Source organism: Pristis pectinata, chromosome 6, assembly GCF_009764475.1.
Source record: "Pristis pectinata isolate sPriPec2 chromosome 6, sPriPec2.1.pri, whole genome shotgun sequence".
Classification (NCBI taxonomy): domain Eukaryota; kingdom Metazoa; phylum Chordata; class Chondrichthyes; order Rhinopristiformes; family Pristidae; genus Pristis; species Pristis pectinata.
The window spans coordinates 83,489,802-83,517,753 of record NC_067410.1 but is presented as its reverse complement, the minus strand read 5'-3'; the positions used below and the strand labels follow the sequence as shown (position 1 = coordinate 83,517,753).

Below are 27,952 nucleotides of genomic sequence, written 5' to 3'. Positions count from 1 at the left end.
GAGATCAGGGAGAGGTCAAGTGCCCCTAATGATCCATGTCTGCAGGAAGTGTATCCAAATGCATCTCCTCTCAGACCACGTGGATCAGTTGGAATGGAAGTTGGGCTTACTGAAGAGTACACAGGAGGCAGGGAGTGTTAGATTGAATTCAAAATTGGCTTGGCCATGGAAGACAGAGGGTAGTGATGGAGGGGTGTTATACTGACTGGAGGTCTATGACCACTGGTGTCTTGCAAGGATCAAAAATGTAGAAATGTCTGAGAACTGTCCTCCAGTTTTGCTGCTCCCACTTATACCCAGCAAGCAATTTCACAATGGCCGTGTGCTAGTTCTAATCCAAAGTTCAAAGAAATAAATCATTTCTTATTTCATTAAGAACATTAAACACCAATCTTCCTGTCCACATTTTGCTGTTTAGTTCAAGACCACCCACAGTCCATTGGTTTGGTCTTAAATAGGATATAACCAAGTACTTTCTAAATGATGGGAAGCTGGAGAGGCAAGCAAGGTCAGCTGCTGAGGGGATGTGATGGAAAAGTTCTGTAAAACTGAAATCAAAAGGATAAATAACTTCAATTCAAAACAGGGAAGGAGGAGCTTCAGCTGCTATTGACCAGAAGTTCAGGCAATATATATTCAAACAGTGGGTAATGTGCTCCCCATTGATTGGGCGAGTTCCTCTCTCACTCAATTTCATTTTAAATCAATGTTTAGCATCATGAAGCATGTCCATTCAGCCCAATATAATTATGTTAAATTTTGAAAGAGCTCTCTGATTGAATTCGCAACTCCTTCTTCTCCCCATAGCCTTGGAAGATTCCCCTTCAAACATATTCAGTGCGTTTGAAAGTTACTTTAGATCTGTTTTGATTGCTCTTTCAGTCAGTGTTTCTGGATCATGACAAAACGCTGTGTGAGAAAAATCTAAAGCTCATGTCCTGTGGTTACTGATCCTCCAGCTAGTGGAACTACTTCCCTTTTTAATTCCATTTCAACAACTCAGCACAGCAAAGGGATCCAGAGCAGGCATAGAGGGCCTCTGGAGTGACAGACTGAATCATTCACTCAATTTCCAGCCAGGCCCACAGTGTAAACAGGTAGCCACAGATGTGGTGAAAGCAACCATGGTGACACAATCAATGAGAATGGGAGCCAGCTACTGTACAAGTCTTCAACTGCTTCCTGAATGAGGTCTGAGTTTCCCCAAGCAATAAAATCCTACATGGAGAGAGAAGGGAATTAAGAAAATGGTAGAAGAAATGTAGATGGAGATTTTTTTCCACCATGAAAGCCTCTTCCTCTTCCAAATATTTGGGAAGGGAATAATGGAAAGAGAAATTAGCCTCAAGTTGGACACCAGACAGGTAAAAAGTGCCCAAAGCTTTGGAGGGGGAAGTCAGATGGCTGTGTGTAAAGTTCTGCCTCATTTCCATTAATGCCCCATAGTTCTGCCATCCTGAAAGTGGAGGAAGGGTTTGGTATACACAATTACTGGATCTCTTTCCCCAAGTTACAGGAAAGCATGCAATACATTCCCTTGCTCTTCCTCAGTTCCTCAGGATTGAGGATGACTTGCTTCTACTCCAGTTCTGAACAGTAGAAAATGCCTGTACATGAACCCTTTTAACATGTGGTGGCCATCGGACGCCAGCTATCACACAGACTTGACAATGTGAGGTCTTGGTCCAATGATAAGTGGATGCAAGACAATTAGACACCGGTTTCAGTTGCATAGACTTGGCTCAAATACAGCATAGAAGTTAAGCATAAGAGACACAGGCTAAGACCTCTGCAGAGGAAGGAGCCCTGGTTCCACTTGAGGCATGGCACTCAAACTGTGCCAATGATTGCTGGTGTACAGTGGGACTGGGCTGTGGCAACATGAACCAGTAATATTTGGAAGTGTACTTGAAGACCTTTAATCTGCAGGGACTACGAGCCCACTGCTTGGATGGTGGGATTTACAACCGACATACACACAGTGGCTGAATGGTCTTAATGCCTATGATTAATGAATAGCTAGTGTGTACGCAATTCTACCAGCTAATCAAACCTGGGCTGAACATAGTTTCACAAGTCCAACTGACTCAACCATCCATTGCAGCACCTCACCAATCTGCAGTAACAATGCTCACACACTCAACTCTCCCCAATTGTCCACAAGTGCAGGCTCATGATTAGCCAAATGACAGGCTTCTGAGTAAATACCTGGTCCATGATCTCCTTGCCAATGGCACCATGTTTCTTCCTACATATCTTGTCATGAAAGTCTGTGCTGCCAGACTGCGGAGCAAACTACTTAATCTTTAAATATTTCAACTCTGGCAAAGGCTTATTACCCGACAGCTCCTTTGTGAATTGCAAGCCATTCTTCAACAGATTCCTCAATCTTGTTGATAAAACACAGAAGAGCCCAGTATAATATCCTTGACTAGTAGTTTTTACACAAAGATTCAGTTTCCTTTTAACTACATGGGTATTGGGAGGATAATTCAACAACCTGGCATGTTCTTGTCCCCCCTCTTTTTTCCAGCAAGAGTATTAGACTCGTCAGGATCCATGCTAATGTGGTTTATTGGGAATGGGAAGTCTAAGAATGGACACCTGCAGAGTTAATGGAAACAGACATTGAAGGAGTAGACCATGTCTGTTCTGCAACTCAGTTATGTCTTGGCTGATCTTTTACCTCAGTGACACCGTCCAGCACTGTCCCTATCACTCGATTCCCTTCATAGACAAAAATCAATCAAACTTCATCATGAGCCTCCATAGCCACTTAAGCTGAGAATTCCAAGTATTCACTGCCCACATGAGAATATTATCTCAGCTCCATCCTAATGGCCAAGCCCTAATCTACAGACTGTGACCCTTGGCTGTGGACACCTCAGCCAAAGGAAACACCATACCATGGTGGTGTAGTGGTTTGCGTGACGCTATTACAGAGCCAGCGACCCGGGTTCAATTCCACCACCGCCTGTAAGGAGTTTGTACGTTCTCCGTGTCTGCGTGGGTTTCCTCCGGGTGCTCTGGTTTCCTCTCACACTCCAAAGATGTACAAATTAGGAGTTGTGGGCTTGCTATGTTGGCTCCGGAAGAGTGGCGACACTTGCAGGCTGCCCCCAGCACATTTTCAGTAATGCAAAAAAAGACGCATTTCACTGTGTGTTTCGATGTACATGTGACAAATAAATATCTTATCTATAGCTCCCCAAGTTTTGTTCTTTGATGAGATCATTGTTCGTCCTTCTAAACTCAAGAGTATAGACCCAGTCTGTGCAATGTCTTCTCACAGAACCATCCCCCATCCCAGAGTTATGGGGAGGGGGAGGTTGCCCAACGCTGTGACAAAGTGAAACGGTTCTGGTTTTAGCATTCCAAGCAAAGACGAGCTCCAGTTTCCAGGCAAGAGTCTTCTTTGCCTTCACCGCTTTGAGAGATTATTTCATTTCATCGCATTCAGCCCCACAGCAGACAGCTTCAGATTTCCACAGCCTGAATTCATTCTGCCTCAGTTTAATTCAACTTGTTAATGCAGTGTGTGTTCCAAGGAGGATAAAAAGAAGCTCTAAGGGAGTATGGGCAGGCTAAGTGAAAGGGCAAGAACATGGCAGAGGGAATATACTGTGTCAGGATCCACCTTGACAGGATAATTGGAAAAGCAGGACTGTATCCCCCCAAAATGGTTACAGACTGAAAAGAAGTTGGTAATCAGTGATATCAGTGTCCTTGCAGATGAATAAGGAATGCAAACAATTTGTTAGACTTATTGCAAGTGGATTTGAGTACCAAAGTAGAGACGTCTTGGTCCAATTATACAGTGCCCTGGTGAGCCCACCTCTGGAACATTGTGCATAGGTCTGGAAATGCAAGAACTTTTTCTAGTAACTGAACTAGAAAAATTAAGTACTTTTGTTACAAAAAAAAGGTTACTTTTCTAGTAACACCTGAAACTTTAATCATGAAGAATCAACTGTTTTAATTGAATGTGAATTATTTAAATATGACAAGAAATTTTACATCAAAAGAACTCCCTGGATTAATTTGAAATGTCAACTGATTTTAAGATATTATGACTCTTCTCATTGAAACTGTAATCTAGGCTGTTTATAATGACTGTTATGTTGCGTCCTGTATTATATGCTCCCCATTTTTAAACCTGGGTTCCACAAATATTCAATAACTTTACCAAGAAAATAGATGTTTGTAAGCAAGTAAATGAAAACAAAAATGAAAATTAGTTTTGATGAAGTATCTTTAACCTGTTTTTAAAAAAATTTTCATTAACTTGTTGAATTCACTGCCACTGCTCTTCCAGGGACGCCTAACCTGAATAAACTTCACGACAGGAAGCTGACAAAGGGTCTTCGACTTGAAACATTAACTTGGTTTCTTTTCCCACAGATGCAACCTGACCTGCTGAGTATTTCCAGCACTTTCTGTTTTTATTTTAGGAGTTTGTACGAAGTTATATATGTCCAGTAGAAACTGCTAGCAAAATGATCTAAGTACTCAAAAATATATTCTATTTTGAACTAAAACATACAATAAAGTACAATAAGAATAGCATACCAAGTGCAACAGTACCCATTAGAAAGGGTGTTCCAATGCAGGAGAAATCATTGCTTATTTCTTGATGGATCTCAGAGCCCACAACAAAAGTCACCATTACCTGCAAAGCAGAAGACAGAATTCTGAGATTTATCATGAGAAACATGACACAACTGCCTAGAAATTCAACTGCATGACACAAGCTTTTTCATACAAATGCAATTGAATTCTAGCATTCAAACAAGCTGCTTCCACTACTACATTTCCAACTGATGTGGTCAAGTTGGTAGAAGACTGCTTCCTTGATTGGAAGAGGTCCCACCTCTAGGCCAAGGGAGCTGCATCATGCCTTTCAGCAGTCTGAACTAGTCTCTAATGACCAACTGCAAGAATATTGGTGTTGTGGCAGTGGTGGGAACATAGATACTCCACCATGATTTTACAATGAAGGAGATCAGCGCTCTCCTTCCACTGCCACTTCATGTTAGCCTTGGCAGCCTCTTGGGCCTTGACTGTGCAAAACAATTCCCTCCCTATCTGTGGATCTCAAGTGAAATTGGATGCTCGTGCATGAGTCGATGCTGCCATGGCTGGTGTCGGTACTCCCCAAGCCATACAATATGTTCCAATAGTGGTTGGATTCAATAGCCATTCACTACATGTTATGTCATGTAGGCATGATAGCAATCAGTGCAGGTTATTTTCACAAGGTGCATGGAACTCTTGAAGTTACTCATGCACAGTATTTGCTGTCAAAGAATTATAGACTTCAAAAGTGAAAGTTACTCTGCATTAGTCGGGAGAGTCCAGGATACTCATGATCAATTTCAGCAAGTTGAAGTGCGGACTCGAGCATGAGGGATATAAGACAGTGCAAGCAAAACTGATTGCAAGTAAAAGACCATCCTTCGAATAGTCAGAGTAGTAGACAATTAAAATGGCAGGCCTGTCCCAGATGGGGAAGACTGGAAATCTCAGAGGCAATGCAAGAAGAACTTGTTAATAGAAATAGAGTTAGGGACAGATTTATTGTTTACAAACTCATTTGTGCCCCTTAGGACAAACAATGTGCCATCTAATGGGGTGGTAGAGCAACTGTAAAACTACTTCAGCCCATTATCATCAGAAACTATGAAGTGTTACAAGCTCAAAACCCACTCAGGACCCACAATCTGAGGTAAAGGGTTACCTATTGTGGCACTGGGTGTGTTTTTGGATTGTGAGCAGACAGATTGGTTTGTAACGTGGGCTTATGGGTGAACACTTCCAGTCCAGGTTACTAAACAGGAAGAAGCTAACATTTAAACTGGCATTCAGGGCAGTCTCATCAATGGGAACAGTCTCTAAGTAAGGAGTTTCAGCCAGTGCAGCATTTTAGTGCAAACACTGTACATAGACTAACAGCAGATAAAATGGCGGCAGTTCCAATGCTCAGATCGTGCAAGTATAAAGTGGCACAAATAAAAAAGCTATGATGGGAAAGCCTGACACTGTTACCATGGGAACCACTCAGCTCAATTTTTAACTGTAAAATGCTTTATTGCCACAAACATGGGACAGCCTCTGTTTGCAAAACTACTGAGAGTACAGCAAATCACAGGAGTGGCAATCAAACAAAAGTCCCAATGGAAGGGAAACAACAAGAGTAGAAAACAAGGGAGGTTTACAGCATTGAAATGGATGAGTCATACTATGAATGCAGTTTGAATACTACATATGCCAGCAATAGTCATAAAAACAGTGATTTCACAATTAAAGGTTGAATAATCAAGACTTTTATATGAATATTAACACAGCCATTGACTGTTCAATTACAGGAAACTACCAATTATAAAGTACCAGAATGACCTTGCTAGGAAGAAACTGGTTGAAAGGGTTCAGTATGTTTTAGAAAAATATACTCAGAGTAAATGTATCATAGCTAGGTTTGAGCAGGCTGCTACAACAATACAAAGACACCTTTAAAGATTCAGACATGGGCAATGAGCAACATAAAGCTTGAATGTATATGAAATTGGATGACAAATCAACCTATTGTTAAACCTAAGCTGTGCTCAATCCATTAAATGCACAGGTTTGCAAAGCAAACTTAAGCTCTATAGGGTATTAATGAATGTGGCACAAAGTGTGTGGGTAATCCCCATTGCATTAATCGCCAAAGCTGACAAAACCTTGTGGCTTTGCAGAAGTAACAGTAAGAGAGTTGTAGATCATAAGGAATCTCCTCATCTGCAACACAAGATCTGTTTGTAACTGGGCAGGCACAGAAGTTTAAGAAATTTAGACTTCTCTAATACCAATGCCCAGTTTAATGTAGATGAAAGTCAGCATTTGTTAACAATTATTAACCATAAGGAGGTGTACTTTATATCATATGGGGTAAAATCAGCACCAAAAACATCCCGAACAATTATGGATCTGATATAGCAAGGGATTCAGCATTGTTTGTGCATTGAGGATGATATTCTAACGGCAACTATAACAGAGGAAGAGAACCTCCAGATACTTGAGAAAATGTTCTCTGGCTTAATGTCAAATGTAAACAAAGCAAATATGCATTCATTTAGAAAGTAGTGGTAAAATTAGGGCTGTGATCAGAATAACACAGGGAAAATTCATCAAAACCAAGAAATCCCAAAATGTTACTGAGTTTTTAAGGTACCCTGCCAGATTCCTATCCAATCTTGCTGTAATGTTGACATAATAATATTCATGCTACACTGAGCAACAGGTTGTTTTCAGTACTTTACAACATCATCCATGCAGTGAAATTGGCAACCACGCCTGCAAAACAGATCAGTCACATCATGGATAGCAGACTGAGAGGTCGACTATATATGCATTGTTCCAGTGCTCTTAACAACATGAACTTTTCTCCACTGTAGCAGGTTTGTAACTACATGTTGATGGAAACTACTTCCCCCTCCCTAACACATTCGTTTCTTGCCACCATAGACTTCTTGAGATTTATGACAAAGTAATTGATTCATATTGGCCAAAGACACGACAGGAACAGGTAATCACTGTACATTAGATCTTGAGCCTCAGAACTCTCATAAATGGGACGAGTGATCTGTGGGTATTTTGTTGGCAGCCAAGGAAGCACATTTAGAATTTTATGGAGCTGGTCACACTCTTTAAATACCGCTTATAGGAGACACAAAGAGCAATCAACAATGGGGACCCAGGAAGAAAGGAGATTGTGAGGGAGGCAATAAGAAGGAAGGTGGCCAGATGGGAACCAGGAGAAGCACTGTTGCACCTCACAGCAACACAGTCAGATAAATATACTTTCACAATAAACACTTACTAGACCCATGTCAGATCATATTAAACATGGTCACCTTGAATGCAGGCCAGATTGGCACACACGCTTAATTTCGGGCAGTGCAATTCTTAAAACACACAGTATATCCCAATTTGCAATTGAAAAAAATGGCCTGTTTGAGGATACAGCTCAACTTGACATTAATTGGTATGCTGTTTAGAATTTGATTGTAGGCATTTTGCAGACTTGAATTATTTCTGAATCATAAGAACTGTCAATATCACTTTAATCTTTTCCTCAGAGTTCTATCATTAAATTTGAGTCTTAAATATTCATATGTACATATAAAATTACATGCTCAATGTTGGGAACATGGTGCAGCAGGAGTAGGAGGGCACTGGCATACAAAAATCAATTTATTTTTTTTCTTGGGCATTAATAAAGCTGTTCCCACTGCCTGCTTTGGCTAATTATTAAGGCCTTAACCAACAGTCCCTTGGGAACCAGTTGGGGGCCTCTCAAGATTTTTTCATCTTTACATTTCTTTTCAGTTGGGAGGAATTGATGAATTGAATCAGGCTGGTGTGACAAGTGTTCAAAGAATCATTTTGCTGACTTGCAGCTTGCTTTGGGCACAGGACCAATTACTACCTCTAGTCATTTCATCATTCTAGCAAGCCAGGGCAATCAAAAGTAAGTCGTATCTCTTGTTGTCTAATTAGGTCAGGTCAGCAGCAAGGAAGTGAAGCCAAGTTTTAGGCCAAGTTGACTTTCACCATCTCTGGATATGCCAGTTTTAATGATGCGTGATAGCCACAGCATCCCAACAGCAGATGGCACACAATCCTCTCTGATGACCCTATGCACTTGGCATGGCAGTCATGCCAGGACCTGAAGAACAATCAGATTATTTGGTCACCCTATAATGTTTTTTTCATGCAAATAATGTGCGCTTTTGGGAAAACAAAGCACAAGGGTTGGACGGGGCTATTACAGTAACGCTGGAAGAGGTTCATGAGCACATCATTTACATACATTTCATACCCAAATTTGGGACATAATGGAGATAAGTCACTGAGAATTGAAGTTACAAAAACTTGTCTTTCCTATTTGGCTTCGGTTCTTCACTTGAATATATATCAAGTATTCAGCAGCCAGCTATAACATTGTTGATTGGTCATACCTTGCTACTGTGCAATGCTATAACATGCAACGGAAGCAGTTGGCTAGCTTACAATGAACTGTATTGACCAGCTACATTCTGGAACTTTGCTCACATATTTCTGGGGAAGTTCCTTTATATTAGAGCAGCCTACATCCATGGCGAAGTTATGATGATAAGTGTTAATAGATATTAACTGTTTGCAAACCCTTGACTAGTGAAAATTGTATTTACCAGAAAGCATAAGCACCACCTTCCATTTCTGTCAACCACATTTTTTAATGTTTTTTGTGCTTTTAATCACTGAATTGCACAATGATTTATATTTTCATCAAAGGAAAGAAAATTAGCAACATTGGCCATATGTGACTATTGGTGATTATATCAGACACAGTCGGGACAGCTTGATGAAATTGACACAGTTGGGTAAACTGTGGCTTTGTGTAACTGTGAAATAAGCAATAGTGAGTAGGCAGCTTGTTTAACATCTCTCCCAATTTTTATTTCCATTGACTTTTTTTTAATGGATTTCTATTGATTTTCTACTCAAGATACTGTGCGTTGTCAGGGAATCCTCATGGAAATTATATCCCATCATCTTTTATGGTGATATTTAACAGTAATGAAATAAAACATTTGACTTACCTTGTAGTGATAACCATGATTAAAAGAAATCCTGTTTTGTAGGTAAAACTGACACATGGAGCAAATGAAATAGGACAATATGTTACATCATTAATACTTTTATGCAGATGAATTTCAAAATTTAGAGGAGATGCACAATAAATAATGCAGAGAAGATTGAGATTAGTTTATTTTAGATTTTGACAGGTGGGAACCTATGAAGGAAATTCATTTAACGACTAACTTTTTAAAAAAATGCCTAGTGTATACATTTAGACCAAAGCAGAATAACTGACAGAAATTTATACTCACTGTGATGATTAACAGGGTTCCTTTTGCCAGTGTCAAAATGGATGTGATTGGTTGTATAATCACTTGAGCCAAAATAATTCCCAAGGACAAAATCCATGTGAAGAATGGAATGACATATATATGCCTAGATTGAACAAAATGTTTATACATGTTGCAGCAATATTACATAATATCTATAGTTATCCCATTTTCTGGCACTCAGCCTGTAGCCTTCTATGTACAGCATTTCAAGTGATCATCTAAATACTTCTTAAATGTATGAGAGAACCTGCCTCCATCATCTCTTCACCACCCTGTCAAGACCCACCTATATGTTTCAATCAATCAAGTAATCAATGTTTTGATCTGAATTATGAAAGATTATATAAATTTAGTTTTTCAGTCTGGAAAGAAGAGGTTCAAGTTAGCAAAAGGAACCTGAGGACAGATTTTAGACACTTTCACAGAAAGTGTGATCAAGCTTATGACATAACCGTAGCACGGCAAAAGTTCTAGATACACTTAAAAACAATTAGATATTAAAATTTATAAGGATAGATCAAGGCGGGTCAAATAGACTTTCTCAAGTGCAATTATTTTGTGACCTACACCAACCAACACAATATGCTTAGCTTCTTCAGAAGGTAACAAAGTACATATCAACATCATTTTCATTATTCAGTAAATAGGTTACCACTGTTTTGGATTAATTCTTAATATTGCACACTATCTCATACATAGCAGTGAATAACAATGCACATTTTCATTCAGGAGGAATTCAGTCTTCTTAAGGAAACTATGAATAGATTTTTGGACATCTTGGGAATCGGAGAATTTGGGGGGGGGGGGGGGTGGGTCAGGTAAGGCAATGGCATGAAGAACAGGATCAGTCATGACCTTATAGGAAAGTGGGAAAGATATGAGGAGGTGAAATAAATGAGAACAAACAGCCTTGAACAAACATTGAAAAAGGGTTCATTTTTATACATAAAATATCCAAACTCTTTCTTGAATTTATGCAGCTTATTTTAGTGATCTCTTATTTCACATCTTTCCTGGCCTGGGCACTTAATTTCTTGCTTTATTCCTAGTTGTCTAAATTTTAATATGCATTTTTTTTTCTCTGTAGCAATTTAGTCTTGTCATTCCATCCACATATTCAGAACTGTGCTTCTGTCATGTAAATGCAATCAAATTTTGACTTTGTTTCATAAAACTTATTCTTTGTAAGGCTGGTTTCACTTCATTTAGCCAAATTTGACACTGCATATGTCACTGCTAATTGTATTTAATATCAACAGTTGTTTAAAAATTTAAAATACCTATGGTTGGCATAATTTATTACAATTGCAGGAGCTTTGAAACTATTTAATTGCCTTCTAACTGACTTAAAATGATCTCTTCATTTCAAATACCACAACTTAACAAAAGACAAAGGCTGTAATTTCAATGGTGCTTTCCGCATTTTTCAAAGCACAACACATCAATAAATTAATATGAAATTAAACCACTATTTTTATTTAAGCAAATAAAGTTAGTTATTAACATGTAGTTGTTTATCCTATTACTTTTAAAATTGTATGTTATTGGAGGAAACTCAAGATGGATATCATTAACCTATCAACTCCACTGTGAACATACCAACTTTCATACAGTTCAGGCACATTTTCTACATACATAACTTTATACCAGCAAAATCACATATCCTTCAATCTGAATAGAATTATAGATGACTATGAGGGAATCAAACATATTTTTTTAGTATTTCTACCATATTGAAAATCATTTTGAAATATAGAGTTATTGTATGGGTGTAAAACAAATTTATCACTCCTTAAATAATATGACAAGTTTTATGGTGGTAACATTTTGGCATTTAAAGCTACTACAATTGTGAAAATACCTTTACTGATAATAGGCATCTTATATTTTTAGAACTGCTGATTTTAAAAGCAAGCTACAGTGACAAATTTGACCAACCAATTGAAACCAGACACACAAAGAGTAGATTGTAGGAGCAGAATTGAAAATTGATAGCAGTTTACTTAAAAGAACCACAGTTCTGAGCTTGTACATATGATGTCAAGACTAAAATACTAAAAAGCATAAATCATATGGATTTAAATGTAGGCAGCCAAGAATAATACAAGATATTAATACCTTTTCATGAGAGAAATTAACACAACAAATACCCGTCAAATCCACAAGCTCTAAAACTAGAAGGTCCGGACAGCAGGAGTATGGAAGTGTCACCATCCGAACAATCTTTGAGTCATATAACATCGTGACCTAAAAATATATTAACATATCATCACTGGGTCTAAAAACTAGCTCTCCTAACTTAACACCACCTTCACAAGGGAAACTTAGGATGGGCATTAAATACTAATTATTTTTTAAGCAAGCTCTATATCCCATAAATGAATAAAAGTTTTCAAAACTAGTAGCCATTCAGAGTTAAAAGCTATTTTGTTTAGGTTGTTATTTAACAATATGCTTAAATATTGTGTGACTACCTTGAAAATAAATTTCTTTTTTATTAAAGGACTGTTCCATTTTACATAATAGTTTATTCCCAAGTAATAGGGGTCATCCATCTTCTTTTTCACCAACAAGTTTTCTAAAAGTGGTGACTGTTTAAAGCAGAAGAAATTAAGTAAAAATTAGATCCACAAAAAATGCACTTGAAGCATGTCAGGTCAATGTAAGTGATGTTTTAAAAATGTAGAAATGTTTTAGACTGTCAGTAAGCCATTATTAATATGCCACTGTAGCAAATACAAACCCACATTTTACATAAATATTCAAAAACAGAATGTATTCAAGTTGAATATGTATTTTTGAAAAAAACCATTGTGCATGCTAATCTTTAAGAGGATGAAAGACCCAGAAAGCATGACAACACATTTATCTTATAATGAAGAAGTACCTTCCATTTGTACTTCTGCTTGCCCTAGCAAGATTAAAAAAGCTCATTGATTTTCTATTCATCTGCTTCAAATTAAGTTCAATGTAGCCTTTTCAAAAATCCGACCTGGTTACTGAATTTGCCAATAAGCTAAATCCCTGATTTATGAGCTAATACAATGAATTTTCTAATAAGACTCTTCAGTTTTATATGTTTCTGCTTCCCTGATTTTATCTACTGGCTCCACTCTGGGACACTGAGAATTTTGCAATACTTAGATATAAATATATAATTTAAAATGACAAAAATACTTTAATTAAATATAAATACTAAGTTTGTGCTATTATAAATTCCTAAGCTGTGCCACAATGAAATAATAAGTTCATAAAGCTTCAAGCTTGACACAAGTTACCGCAAGTATCCTGCTGACTTTAATACATGCCTATCAATACTCTCTTATTATTTCTCATGTTAAGACCATAGCTAAAATCAATGTCAATGCACTTTTCAAAAGAGCGTGGGAGTTCTTCTCAATGCTCTCAGCAATATTTCTTCTTCAACCGACATCCCCAAAACAGTTTAATTAATCTTTACCTCAGTACTACTTATGGGACATTCTTGTGCAGAGCTTGGCTGCCAAGTTTCAATTAGAAAAAGCTTTAAAAGAACCTAAATGGCTATAACCTGCTTTGTGAGATCTTGAGGTTCTGAGAAGTGTAATATGAAGACTAGTTTTTGAAAGAGAGAGATTCCTGAAACTGATACCAATAACTCCAAAGTAAACTTGAAATCCAAAACCTGGGAGAAACAGGGGTGTTGGAATCGCAAGTCTTCACAGAAACAAATCAACTTGCTTTGATATTTTTACCATAAAGTTTGAGAAGAGGGCATGGGTACTCTTCTGGGAATGTTCAGTCACATGTATTATGCTAATGAACTCTTGTGTACTTATATTTTCAATGTTACTTCTTAATATAACACAAAACATAACTTTTGGTAACACCAGGGCTAAATTAGACTGTTCAACACCAAAACAAGTTTGAGGAATTAATCTGCTCATTTACATAACTGTTACCAACAAAGAAAAGGTCCGGTACATCCAATTCAAAGGTTAAGTCTTTCTGGTGCCTTCCATTGTAGAATAGGGTATCTCTGGTCTGGAGAGACTGGACATTATCACCATGTGGAACAAGTTCTGTTACAGTCTCTAGGGCAGGAGCAAAGTCTCCCATGTCTCTGTCTTGAACCAGGAGAATATCTACTAGTGATGTTGGAATTTGAAGGTAAGAGGTGGTCCACATGGAAGTGGAAACTGCAAAGCATGATGCATTGAATATAGGGGCTGGTCGGGTGGAAGGCAAGGACAAGGGGGATCTTTATTCTTGCTCTGTTCACAAGGTATGGCTGCAGAGTTGTGGGAAATAGATGAGACATAGTCAAGACATCCATCAACAATGGTAGATAGAAGCTTCAGCTAAGGATAAAGGAAGACATCGCCGAGGCACCTGCACAGAAAAACTCATAAGTGGAGCAGAAGTGACAAAGATGGATGAACTACGAATGGAATGGAATCCTTACAGAAGCCTTACAGGTTGGGAAGTATAGTCTAGATAGCTACAGGATTCTTGGAGCTTGTAATGGATGTTTGTTGCTAATTCCTCCCAAGATGGAAACAGAGATCCAGAAAAGGGAAAGTAAGAGAAAAGTCAGAAATGGCTCACTTGAAGGAGAGGACCAATGGAAATTGGTAGCAAAAGTAAAGATATTTTCGAAGACTTCTCCTTCAACTCCACTATCTTTCACAAAGAATGGGAAAATCCCATTACATTTGCTGTCAATTTTCAACTGCCATTGTTCTGCCTATCTTACCAAACCCATCAATATCATTCAGTTGTCTTAACTACCCTCCCCACTATTGGTATTGGTTTATTATTGTCACGTACTGAGGTACAGTGAAAAACTCGTCTTGCATACCGATCATACAGGTCAATTCATTACACAGTGCAGTTACATTGAGTTAGTACAGAGTGCATTGATGTCGTACAGGTAAAAACAATAACAGCACAGAATAAAGTGTCACAGCTACAGAGAAAGTGCAGTGCAATAAGGTGCAAGGTCACAACGAGGTAGATCATGAAGTCATAGTCCATCTCATTGTATAAGGGAACTGTTCAATAGTCTTATCACAGTGGGGTAGAAGTTGTCCTTCAGTCTGGTGGTACGTGCCCTCAGGCTCCTGTATCTTCTACCCGATGGAAGAGGAGAGAAGAGAGAATGTCCCAGGTGGGTGGGGTCTTTGATTATGCTGGCTGCTTCGCCAAGACAATGAGAGGTAAAGACAGAGTCCAAGGAGGAGAGGCTGGTGTCCATGATGCGCTGGGCTGTGTCCACAACTCTCTGCAGCTTCTTGCAGTCCTGGGCAGAGCAGTTGCCGTACCAAGCCATGATACATCCAGATAGGATGTTTTCTATGGTGCAGTGGTAAAAGGGGACAAACCAAATTTCTTTACCCTCCTGAGGAAGTAGAGGTGCTGGTGAGCTTTCTTGGCCGTGGCATCTACATGATTTGACCAGGACAGACTGTTGGTGATGTTCACTCCCAGGAACTTGAAGCTCTCAACCCTCTTGACCTCAGCACCATTGATGTAGACAGGTGCATGTACACCGCCCCCTTTCCTGAACTCAATGACCAGCTCTGTTGTTTTGTTGACATTGAGGGAAAGGTTGTTGTCATGACACCATTCTACTAAGCTCCCTATCTCCTTCCTGTACTCCGCCTCATTGCTGTTTGAGATACGGCCTACAATGGTGGTATCATCTGCAAACTTGTAGATGGAGTTAGAGCAGAATCTGGCCACACAGTCATGAGTGTATAGGAAGTGGAGTAGAGGGCTAAGGATGCAGCCTTGTGGGGCACCAGTGTTGAGAATAATCGTGTTGGAGGTATTGCTGCCTATCCTTACTGATTGCGGTCTGTTTGTTAGAAAGTCAAAGATCCAGTTACAGAAGGAGGTGTTGAGTCCTAGGTCTTGGAGTTTGGTGACAAGTTTGCTTGGGATTATTGTATTGAAGGCAGAGCTGTAGTCAATAAACAAAAGTCTAACGTAGGTGTCTTCACTGTCCAGATGCTCCAGAGCTGAGTGGTACCGCTGTAGACCTGTTCTGGTCTATACTACCAATACTACCACCAATTTTTGTTTCTTTTGCAAACTTGCTTATCATACCTCCTACATTTGCATTGAAATTATTAGTGTATTAACAAACAATAAGTGTCCCAGTACCAATCTCTGAGGCACATCACTGGTCACAGGTCATCAAGAAACTGTTCTCCTCACAAATCACAAAAAACAAACTCTGGACTATCATCATCTGCCTCCTATTTCCAAGCCAATTCTGGATCCAATTTGATAACTTGTTCCAGATTCCACGGGCTGTAACCTTTTATACCAGGTTCCCATGTGGGACCTGGTTGAGGGCCTCAACTACATCAACTGAATTACTCTCACCAATACACAGTGCTACCTCATAAAAAGTCAATCAAGTTGGTCAGATAGGATCTCCCCCTAACAAAACCACACTGACTACCTTTGGTTAATCCTGCCCTTCAAAATGTTTTCCAGTCACTTTCCTACCACTGATGTTAGGCTCAGAGGCCTGTAATTACCCGTCTTATCCCTGCCGCCCTTCTTGATTAAAGGCACCACTTCCTCAAAGGGTAGTGGAAGTAGAGTATTTGAATATTTTTAAGACAGGCAGTAGATAGAGAGTTCATTAGCTGGGGGAGGGGGGTGGTGGAGGAAAGGTGAAAGCTCACTGCAGGAGATAGAGCAGTTCAATGGGGCGAATGCCCAACTCCTGCTCCAAATTTGCAAGTTCATGTGTACCCCTTGCATAAGCTTTTTGGTCACTCTCATGTGGCTTGGTGTCAAATGTGCTAGTTGTAGCACTGTGAGCACCTTAGGATATTTCAACATTTTAAAGGCAGCATGTGAATATAAGCTGCTGTTGCTGCCCAAATTAAAGATGCAGTTTCAGAATTTTTTTTTCTTTTTACTTTTTCCACTTGTATAGAAATCTAGTGGGAGCTATTTTCCAGATATTGGTTGCAAGGATCAAACACATAAATAATTGTTGCAGAGGGAAAACATGAGAGTTTCTTCATAGCAATATATTATGCTGTTCATTACTGCAATCCATGTATAAACAAGTGGCATCAACAGTATATTTAGTTAACTATCATTTTCTCAAATCCTCCATACAGTTGAATCTTTACCCCCCAAAAAATTAGGCTCTGCCCTCATCTCTCAAATGTGAGTATCCTCCAACTGCAGACAGAAATTCGGGTGTAGCAGGAAGCAAAGTTATATTTTAGTCACATAATTGCAATTTTTTTTGAACGCTAAGAAAATATTATCCTCACTGAGACCGGCTCTGTATTTTCGGATCTACTCAATGCTTTTTTATGGCATAAGTATAAATCACATTAAAAATTCAAAAGCTTCCTGACTGCAGGCTGTTAAACATGCTGAGCCTGATATGCATGAATAATGGTTAAATATGCTCAAATTTAAATTTTCAGGCTCAAAGGAACAGATTAACATGGATGCAGCATTTCCTTGGGCTCTCATTGTTTACTCTGCCTTTTTTTTTATCCCTTTGATGCTCAAAATTTGTATGTAATTATTATGCTATAGATTTTTCCAAACTTCAGATGAGCTTTGAAAACAGGTTCCCAGAAACCTGACAAGATATTTTTGATGGAAATGGGAGTCATGTTTTACCGGTTTGATAACTTAAAATGTTGGTACAAAATAATGATTATATATTACAGGAGAAAATATGCTCTGGGAGTTCACATCTTCTAATTCAGTTCCGTGAGATCTGTTTTAGCCAATGGGGAAAATAGAACAAAAGTCAGGAATGGACTTCAATATGAAATACTATAATTGAAGTTAAATTCACCTAAATATTTTAGTCAGTACAACCCCCTGTTGAAGTGCATTAATTACATACAATTTGGTACGTATCCATTAAAAGGTATTTTTGTTAAATCACTCTGAGAAAAGTTGAATACTATATCTGTGCATCATATATTCAATTTATTCTCAATTGTACTTAGAAATAATGCAAATAGAATGAGAGAAAAACAAAAGATTCTGCACTGCTTTCCTGTTTTCATTAAAGTCTCACTGCAGATGAATTTTGCCTATTGAACTATTGTTGATATCATTTCAGGGTTGTTTTACACCAGAAACATATCACTCAGGCTATCAAAAGTCCTGCTCAATAGTTGGGAGTTGAATTTCCTAATAAGCACTAAATTGTACTTATGGATTAAGTGAATTTTCAACAGCACAAAATACTTTAGAGTTATGCAAACTAACCTCTAGGTTCTTGAACTTGACACAATCCCTCTGTACGCTTATTTCTTTACTCCCATTGTTGGTGATTGAATATAATGACTTAAAACTTATGTTCAATTCCTTCAATAATTTTTCAGGTGTTATGATCTCAAATCATCCAATCTCCTACCAACTGTGGCCCTTGAACAATACGAGTTGCAAACAATATCTCATGTCCAAAGCAGGTCTTCCTACCAGCCTTGAATGCCACCTTTCTAGACATAACTGTTGGAAAATCTCCCATTTCTGATGCAATTACCTTTTTAAGTGAAGATTCTTACAGGCATTCCACAGACTCATAAGCCACCTGTGGATATCCTTTAAATGTTTATATCCATTAAAATTAGTCACTTCAATGGTCTTGAAACATGATTCATCCAAAATTCATTCTAAAACTTATTTCCATTTCCATTCCCCCATCAGCCTTGACTGGTCTATTTTGGTTCTTGGTTATGTTGTGGCTTGCTTTTAAATTCCTTGTCTTCATTTTTCAACTTCCTCAAAGTGTTGCTGCTCTCCAACCTCCACATTCCTGCAGCCTCTTCTGAACTTTAGACCATCTGCCTTATTTCTTGCACTTATTTGCAAGATAGCAAACTAGTCAGAGATCAGAAGCTGGGACAGTCTCTAATGATTGTATGACATTCTATGTAAAGGCTGCCTCCATCAAGACACAGTCAAATTGAAATTCCACCCTTAACATTCAACAGCGTTTTCACTGCTGAATCCCACACTATTAGAGAAACAAAGGACTGCAGATGCTGGAATCTAGATGAAAAAACAACAAGGTGCCGCAGGAACTCAGCAGGCCAGGCAGCATCTGTGGAGAAAAGCAGGCGGTCAAAGCTTCGGGTCAGGACCCTTCTTCAGGACTGAGGATAGGAAAAGGGTAAGTGCAATATGTATCGGGGGGGGGGGGGGGGGGGGGGGGGAGGGCTTACAGACATGGACTTACAGACAACGGCTGGAATTGAACCTGCATCGCTGGCGCTGACTTGTGCCTTAAAAATGACGGAAGGGTACTGTGGAGTCAAAGCACAGTTACATACCTACAGAATATTCAAATTCTGCACCCGCAGTCTGTGTGTCTAGTCCATATCAGTTTCTAGTCAATTATGGCTTCCTGGAAGTTAATACTGTGGGAGGAAAAAACAAGAAGATGCTGGAGGAATTCAGTAGGCCAGGCAGCATCCATAGAGAAAAGCAGATGGGTCAGGACCCTTCCTCAGGACTGAAGATAGGAAAAGGGGAAGCCCAATATATAGGCGGGAAAAACAGAGCAGTGATAGGTGGACACAAGAGGGGAGGCGGGGTGGGCACGTCTGCTCTCACTCCCACCCTTCCCAGACCCAACATAGATAGGGTCCCCCTTGTCCTCACATTTCATCCCACAAGCCTACGTATCCAGCACATCATTCTCCGCCACTTACTCAATCGCCAATGGCACCCCACCACCAAGCGTCTTCCCCTCCCCTCCCCGCCTTTTGCAGGGACCGCTCTCCGCGACTCCCTAGTTCACTCTTCCCTCCCTACCCATCTACCTGCCCCACCACCACCTCCACCCACGGACATAAACAGTCCTTTCAGGTGAGGCAGAGATTTACCTGCACCCCCCCTAATGTCATCTACTGCACTCGGTACTCCAAATTTGGCCTCCTCTACATTGGCGAGACCAAAAACATATTAGGTGACCATTTCATAGAGTATCTGTGCTCCGTCTGTAACCGCGATCTGCATCTCCCCGTTGCCAGTCACTTCAACTCCCCCTCCCACTCCATCACTGATATGTCAGTCCTCGGCCTTCTCCACTGCCAGGAGAAGTCCAAACGCAACTGGAGGAACAGCACCTCATTTTCCGTCTTAGGACCCTATAGCCTAACAACACGAATATCGAATTCTCCTATTTTAGGTAACCAAACTCACCCCTGCCCCCCCCACCATGCCTCTTTTCTTCCCTTTCCTCACCTACCTCTTTTTTTTTCTACTCACCTAATTTCTTCTCTTCCCCCCATGGGGTGCCTGCCTCCATACCTCTGACCCATCCCCTGGTGGATCTGCTCTCCCCTCCTCCCCCGCACCTGCCTATCACTATCTCTTAACTGCATCTACCCATCAGCACTTTGTGTCCACTCCACCTCCCCTCTTGTCCACCTATCACTGTTCTGTCCTGTTCAGGGCAGGCACAGTTAGCGTAACGCTATTACCGCACCAGCGACCCAGGTTCAATTCTGGCCAGTGTCTGTAAGGAGTTTGTACATTCTCCCCGTGTCTGTGTGGGTTTCCTCTGGGTGCTCCGGTTTCCTCCCACATTCCAAAGACTTATGGGTTAGGAAGTTGTGGGCATGCTATCTTGGCACCGGAAGCGTGGCGACACTTGCAGGCTGCCCCCAGAACACACTACGCAAAAGATGCATTTCACTGTGTTTCGATGTACGTGTGCCTAATAAAGACATCATATCTTATTTGATGGAATACAAATGAAATGAGAAAACCAAATAAGCATGACCATTAATTAAAAGAAACATTGGGCTAGATTTTGCCAGCAATGGCCTGGCCCCTAACCAAATTAGTTGATCATCATGTGGAGAGTTTATCTAGCTAATTTCAAAACAATTTATGGCATGGATGAGTTGGCCAATGGGCCCATTTCTGTGCTTTTGTTTGTGAAAATGAGTGTAAACTCCACTCACAGCAAAAATTCATAATCCCTTTCTTTGCTCAAAGGAGTTTTGCTTTTTTGCTGCCCTTCCTTTCCTACTTTTGGAAATGTGTCCAAACTGAAAAGAAAGACATGCTTTTATAAAACAACTTATACTTTCTCAAGACATCACAAAGCACTGTACAGCCAACTAAGTACTTCTGAAGTAACATTATCTTCAATTGGTAACAAGAGATAATTTCCCTCCTCACCTTTGAAACAATGCCAGGAGATCTTTAACCTCTACGTGAAGGTGATAAGGCTTCGGTTCAAAGAAAGAATACACTTCTGACAGTGCAAGACTCCCTCTATTTTGCACAGTATTGATCCTTGATATTTGTGTTTGTGTCTCTCCCTTGAGTATTAAACTGGCAACCATATGGACTCAGTGATATCAACTCAGCCACAGCAGAAAGAGCTGGTCTATTCTTTCTTTGAACTTTTCTCATTACTCATTTTTTTTTTCTCTCTCTTTCTCTCTCTCTCGGATTTCAGTTTATCTGGGGAAGGTCTCCTTTCAACTCACTGAAATTATTCCTCTTCCAGTTGCAGAGAATGTGAAGATGAAATAAAATCTACTTACATTTTATTACAAAGCTATCATTAAACTAAACATTTGGAGGAATATGAGATTGTTTCGTAGTTTATGCTCAGATTGAGCAAACTTGTTGCCACTGGCTGTCTGCTGTCTGTAGCTCAGCACTCAGATATCAAAGTCTGAGATGAGGTCAACTGTTGATGCATCTTGACTCCCATAGAGTCCAGCAGTGGAGTACTGATGTGCTGTGAAAGCTGGCTGGTGATATCAACTGTGACTCCTTCATTTAAATGTGATCACTGACTGTTTGAAAGGAGGTAAGTGAAAACGAGGCTTATTTTCATTTACTTTTAATGTTTTTAATTTTTTGTTACATTAACTATTTGAGGTCAAATCTAAGTTCTAAATTTAAAAATGAAAATAAGTACTTCAACATTATTTAACAGGCCAGATCCAGGAAAATCCTAAATGTAAAACTGGCATGTGTAGCATGATGAAGTTTCCAAGTAACAGTGAGCAGGTTAATTATGGTGCATGCATTCTTAGGGGAAAGATGTTTCTTTATTCATTCAATGCTAGATTATTAAAAAAAGAGCAAAAGTGCAAGGGAGATGGAGAATATAGGCACTCATTAAAATGAAGAACATTTATTGTTCATAAATTCTACTCCACAGAATCAGTACATCTAATTTTAATGAGAACTAAAAAAAAAGCATTCTTGCCTCAGAGCAAGAAACAGTAGAGGAATTCTCCATTGCAACAACTAAGATAACGTCCATTTTGTCCTACCAGGGAGAATTTGTAATGTTTGACATATAAATAAAACAGATAAAAAAACAAAGCACCAAAGCAAGGTATTTTATCACTCTGATGTCACTACACTCTTTGTAATACCAATATGACAGTTAATTAAGAAAAATGCAAGTTTTATGACACAAATTAGAATTGTAGAGAACCACTTTTATATAACAAAGTTTTTGAAGTTGCAAGGATTCAAATTTTCCTATTCAGCAACAGAGTGTTCAAAAATAATAGAATATTTTTCTATTTTTTGTCACATGGGTGTCTAAGGCAGGTCAGTTTATGTTGCAGAGTGCGATCATTGTTTTCCTTTGGGCACTTTTTAAGGACTAGATTAAGTTTAAATTAACTTTACCTTAGATGAAGGTTCCCAGTCATCAAATAAAGCTTCATTGCCCAAGATGCCACCCAGTAGTGGCATACCCACAGAGTAGTAGTTTATGCACAGAGAATGCAAAGGTTGCTTTCCAATAATACAGCATGCTAAATTGAAATCTGACTAGCCATAGCAGATTCTCTCTCTGGTGAGGAAAAAGTGTTTGCTGAACTATTTAACATTTAATTCATTAGAATAAGAAATACAATCTGATTAATGTGGTAGAATTTGTATGAACAGAGTGATTGATTATAATTGGTGCAATTCATTCTAACATTAAACTTCTGTTGATGACTTGATTTATTCAACTAGTTCTGACTTCATTATTGCCCCACTAATATAAATCTGCAACATTCAATAATGGTAGGTGCAGACTGGCAAAATAATACATCAATACATACACAGTGAAACTACAACAAAGAATCCTGATATCTTGCAATTTTCCCACAAAATAAAAATATAAAATTTGTCATTGCTCTCAAATGAGCAAAAATGTCCTAATATTTTAAAAGTTTGTCCTTATTAATAATTCAATAATTGATTTTTTTTTACAATGGAGTTAACATTATCATCCTCTGTAACAATAAGCACTGTGGGTTACATTCCTTGTGCCACAGTTACTGCAGAATTAACAGACATGATGGTATCTTGCTCAAATACCATTCCTCTGTGGCCAGTTAAGTCAGATTATGCTAATTGACTCAATCATATCCTAGAATCTACCTATGGCCCCTCTCCTGCTTTTCAGCTCCAAGCAACCCCTGGCAACTTTATCTTCAGAAAAAGCCTTAGTGTTTTCACATGGAGATCAAAAACAGTGAGTTCTAACTTTGCATCACCTCGTGATTTCTGTTGCATCCTGTGGTATATGCCAGTTTTTATATATCCACTCTCAGGTGAGCTGCAGTTCCTTTCAATAATCATTGGGATGACTGAAAACCATCTGGCATGGTCTCTTCTGTTAACTCCTCGTCTAACCTGAGTGCACACCTCTCAAGCCACAGTCTCAGACTGCAGCAGACTGTTTCAGTATCAGGGCTCTATCTAATGTTGAACTGAACTTCTAACACATAACTTCTATTATTTACACCTTTAGCATAGTATGCCTCTGCCCTAACTCAGTTGCATTTCAGATAGCAGTCCAAGTTTCTCCTGGTTACCTCCAATCTGCCAAACACCATCTATGACAGCCCATCGAAACTCCTTCTCTGAATGTCCTCCTGTACCAAGTCTCACCCATCAGTTATTACCTTGCTGATTTTTTATTAACCTCAAAATATTGCACGTATCATGTTTAAACCCCTTCAAATCTCCACCCTGTTCCATCTCTTCTCTCCCCACACCCTCCTTCTGGGTGGTAAGACATAACACAAAATATAAAATCTCTTTGGAACATGAGTCAAAGTGCACTGTGGTACCTTTCCCAATTGGCTCAAAATTACATCATAATTTTGAAGGATCATATCCTTGCTTCACAATTCAAACTCTTGGAAACTTGGAGACAAAGAAAGGTGTTCCAGATGAAATCCCAATTCCAGTGGATATGTATGTAGTCAAGTGAATGATAAGAATCTGATTTATTATCACTGACTTATATATGATGTGAAATTTGTTTTACGGCAGCTGTAGTGCAAAGACATAAAAATTATTATAAATTACAAAATAAATAAATAGTGCAAAAAATGAATGATGAGGTAGTGTTCATGGACTGTTCAGAAATCTGATGGCAGAGGGAAAGAAGCTGTTTCTTAATTGTTGAATGTGGGTCTTCAGGCTCCTGTACCTCCTCCATGATGGTAGTAACAAAAAGAGCGAGTGTTCCAGATGGTGGATGGATGTCACCTTCTTGAGGCACTACCTCTTGAAGATGTCCTTGATGGTGGGGAGGGTTATGCCCGTGATGGAGCTGGCTGAGTCTATAATCCTCTTCAGCCTCTTGTGATCCTGTGCATTGCAGCCTCCACACCAGGCAGTGATGCAACCAGTCAGAATGCTCTCCACTGTACATCTGTAGAAGTTTGCAAGAGTCTATGATGACATAAAGAATCTCCTTATGAAGTAGAACCGCTGGTGTGCCTTCTTTGTAATTGCATCAATGTGTTGGGCCCAGGATAGATCCTCCGAGATGTTAAGTTCCTGGGCATCAAAGGCTGCTCACCCTTTCACAGCTGACCCCTAAATGAGGACTGGTGTGTGTTCTCCCAACTTCACCTTCCTGAAGTCCACAATTAATTCCTTGGTCTTGCTAACGGTGAGTGCGAGGTTGTTGTGACACCACTCAACCAGCTGATTTATTTCACTCCTGTACTCCTCCTCATCACCATCTGAGATTCCACCTACCACAGTGGTGTCATTGACAAATTTACAGATGGCATTTGAGCTGTGCTTAGCCACACAGTCATGAGTTTAGAGAGAGGAGAGCAGTGGGCTAAGCACACATACCTGACCTGCACCTGTGTTGATTGTTAGCAAGGAGTTTGTGTTGATTATGCTGATTACTGATCCGCATTGACTGTGATCTCCTGATAAGGAAGTCAAGGATCCAGTTATAGAGGGAGGTACAAAGGCCCAGGTTTTGAAATAGGCTTTGGGAGTCAATAAGGTTGTTAGCTTTAAGTGATGCATTTGCAATTTGGATGTAGTTACTGAGTATTTACTAATACACACAGGGGGGATTTTACAACCCACCCTGGTAGTCAAGATCACCCATGCAATTTATTGTCCAAAGTCATACTATCCTCTAAGATTTCAATTTTAATCCATTCTTCTGAAAGGTTGGGAGCAGCATGCCAGAAACTAAGAGGTATTTATATAAATAGGCAGAATGGGTGCTGATGACCCATTTAAAGTCTATTTTAATTAGAGGCCTCTGCCGGGAGATCCAAACATTTGAAGGAGCAGTAGAAACAGCCCAAAGTGTAAAGTTATTTTACCTGAAAAGGCAGCTCTGCTAATTTTTTTTTAGTGGAAATGACTAAAGATACGAGACAAGGGGAGCATTACCAATTTAGATCATCTGTAAAAAACCTATTTCTGCTGGCGTTCTTAGAGGCTTACTTTTCAAACTGATTTGCTAACTAGAATAACATTCTAGTTTGCAATTACATACCTTGTTATTCTCTAAATTACTGTGAAGATTTATGCTACAGACTTTTCCCAGATTTCCACTCCTCTGATGTTCTTTTAAACTGGAAATACTTAATTTTCCGATCATTTTCTAGTCATAGCATCAGAGCAATACAGCATGGATACAGGCTCTTTGGCCTAACGAGTCCATGCTGACCACGATGCCCACCCAGCCAGTCCCAATTTCCTGTCTACAACCCATATCCCTCGAAGCCCTGCCCCTCCATGCCCCAAATGTTTCTTAAATGATACAACTGCACCTGCCTCAACCACTTCCTCTGGCCTGTGTGTGAAAAAGTTGCTCCTCAAGTCCCCTTTTAAATCTTTCCCCTATCACCCTAAATTTATGCCCCATAGTTTTGGACTCCCCGATCCTGGGGAAAAGACTGTTAGTGTCCACCTTATCTATGCCTCTCAATTTTCAACATTTCTATGTGGTCGCCCCTCATTCTCCTATAGTCCAAGGAATAAAGACCTAGCCGGGTCAACCCTTTCCTAGAACTCAGGCCCTCTAGTCCTGGCCACATCCTCGTAAATGTTTTCTGCACTCTTTCCAGATTAACCATGACTTTCTCATAATAGGGTGACCATGATTGTACACAGTACTCCAAGTGTGGCCTCACAAATGACTTATACAACTGCAACATAATGTCCCAGCTCCTATACTCAATGCCCTGACTGATGAAGGCCAGCGTGCTAAGCGCCTTTTTCAATGAACTATGTACTTGTACTCCCAGGTCCCTCTGTTCCATTACACCCCTGAGTGCCCACCATTCATAATACAAGTCCTATGCTAGTTTGACTTTCCAAAATGCATCACCTCACACTTATCTGTATTGAAATCCATTTGCCACTCCTCGGCCCACTTCCCTAACTGATCAAGATCCCCTGTAATCTACGATACCCTTCTTCACTATCAAGAACACCTCCTAATATTGTGTCATCTGCAAATTTACTGATCAAGGCTTGTGGATTCGCATCCAAATCATTTATATAAATAATGAATAACCAACCCCTGCGGCACACCACTTGTCCCCGACCTCCATTCCGAGAAACAACCTTCAAGCACCACCCTCTGCTTCCTACCTCTGAGCCAATTTTGAATCCACCTAACTCGTTCTCCCTGGAGTCCATGGGACCCAACCTTCCAGTACAGCCTACCATGCGGGACCTTGTCGAAGGCTTGCTGATGTCCAAATGTACAACATCCACTGCCCTACCCTCATTTACCTTTTTGGTTACCTCTTCAAAAAAAAACTCTTAATAGTTCGTCAATCACGACTTTCCATGCACAAAGTCATGCTGACTCCTAATCAGACTCTGTCTATCCAAATGCTAGTGGATCCTGTCCCTCAGAATTCCCTCCAGTAACTTCCCCACTACTGACATCAGGCTGACCGGCCTGTAGTTCCCTGGCTTGTCCTTGCTACCCTTCTTAAACAAAGGAACGACATTAGCCATCTTCCAGTCTTCGGGAACTTCACCAGTAGCTAACGCTGAAGCAAGTATCTCTGCAAGGACCTCCACAATTTCTTCTCTAACTTCCCACAAAGTGAGAGGATGCACTCGGTCAGGCCCTGTGGATTCATCCACCTTAATGCACAGTAAGGGTGCAAAAAACTCCTCCCTGGTAATACGAATGTCCTGCAAAGAATATTCACTAGTTTCCTTTATCTCTTGAGCAACCATGATTTTCTCTTCAGTAAACATAGAGGAGAAATATTTTTTAAAAATCCCACTCAGCTCCTGTGGCTCGAGATATAGGCGGCCTTGCTGATCTCTAAGGGGACCTACTCTGTCGCTGGTCACCCTTTTACTCTTTATATAGCTATAGAAACTCTTGGGATTTTCCTTAACCTTACCTGCCAAATCCATCTCATACCCTCTCTTTGCCCTCCTGACTTCCCTCTTAAGAGTATTCTTAATCTTTTTGTAGTCATCAAGGGATTCACTTGTACCTGACCTCCGACACACAATATATGCTTCCTTCCTTTTCTTGACCAGGGCCTCAAATCCCTTCTCAGCCAAGGTTCCCTAAGCTTGCCAGGTTTATCTTTCACCCTAACAGGAACATGCTGCTCCTGGACTCTTGATATCACACTCTTAAAAGCCTATTCATTTGCTATTCATTCCTTTCCCTTCAAACAGGCTCACCTAAATGACCTCTGCTAGATTCTGCCTAGTCTTGCTCCAGTTTAGGACCCTGCCTG

At 39.8% G+C, this 27,952-nt stretch overlaps 1 protein-coding gene across 1 annotated transcript in view; it reads right to left on the bottom strand.

Moving 5' to 3' along the window:
- si:ch211-51h4.2 (uncharacterized) overlaps nucleotides 1-27,952 on the bottom strand; it is a 230,317-nt gene that overhangs the window by 115,932 nt on the left and 86,433 nt on the right. Inside the window, exons 7-8 of the mRNA XM_052018620.1 lie at nucleotides 9,915-10,038; nucleotides 4,570-4,669 (exon numbers count right to left, since the gene is read on the bottom strand). Of these exons, the coding sequence (XP_051874580.1) occupies nucleotides 4,570-4,669; nucleotides 9,915-10,038 (224 nt within the window). The remainder of the gene's footprint in view (nucleotides 1-4,569; nucleotides 4,670-9,914; nucleotides 10,039-27,952) is intronic.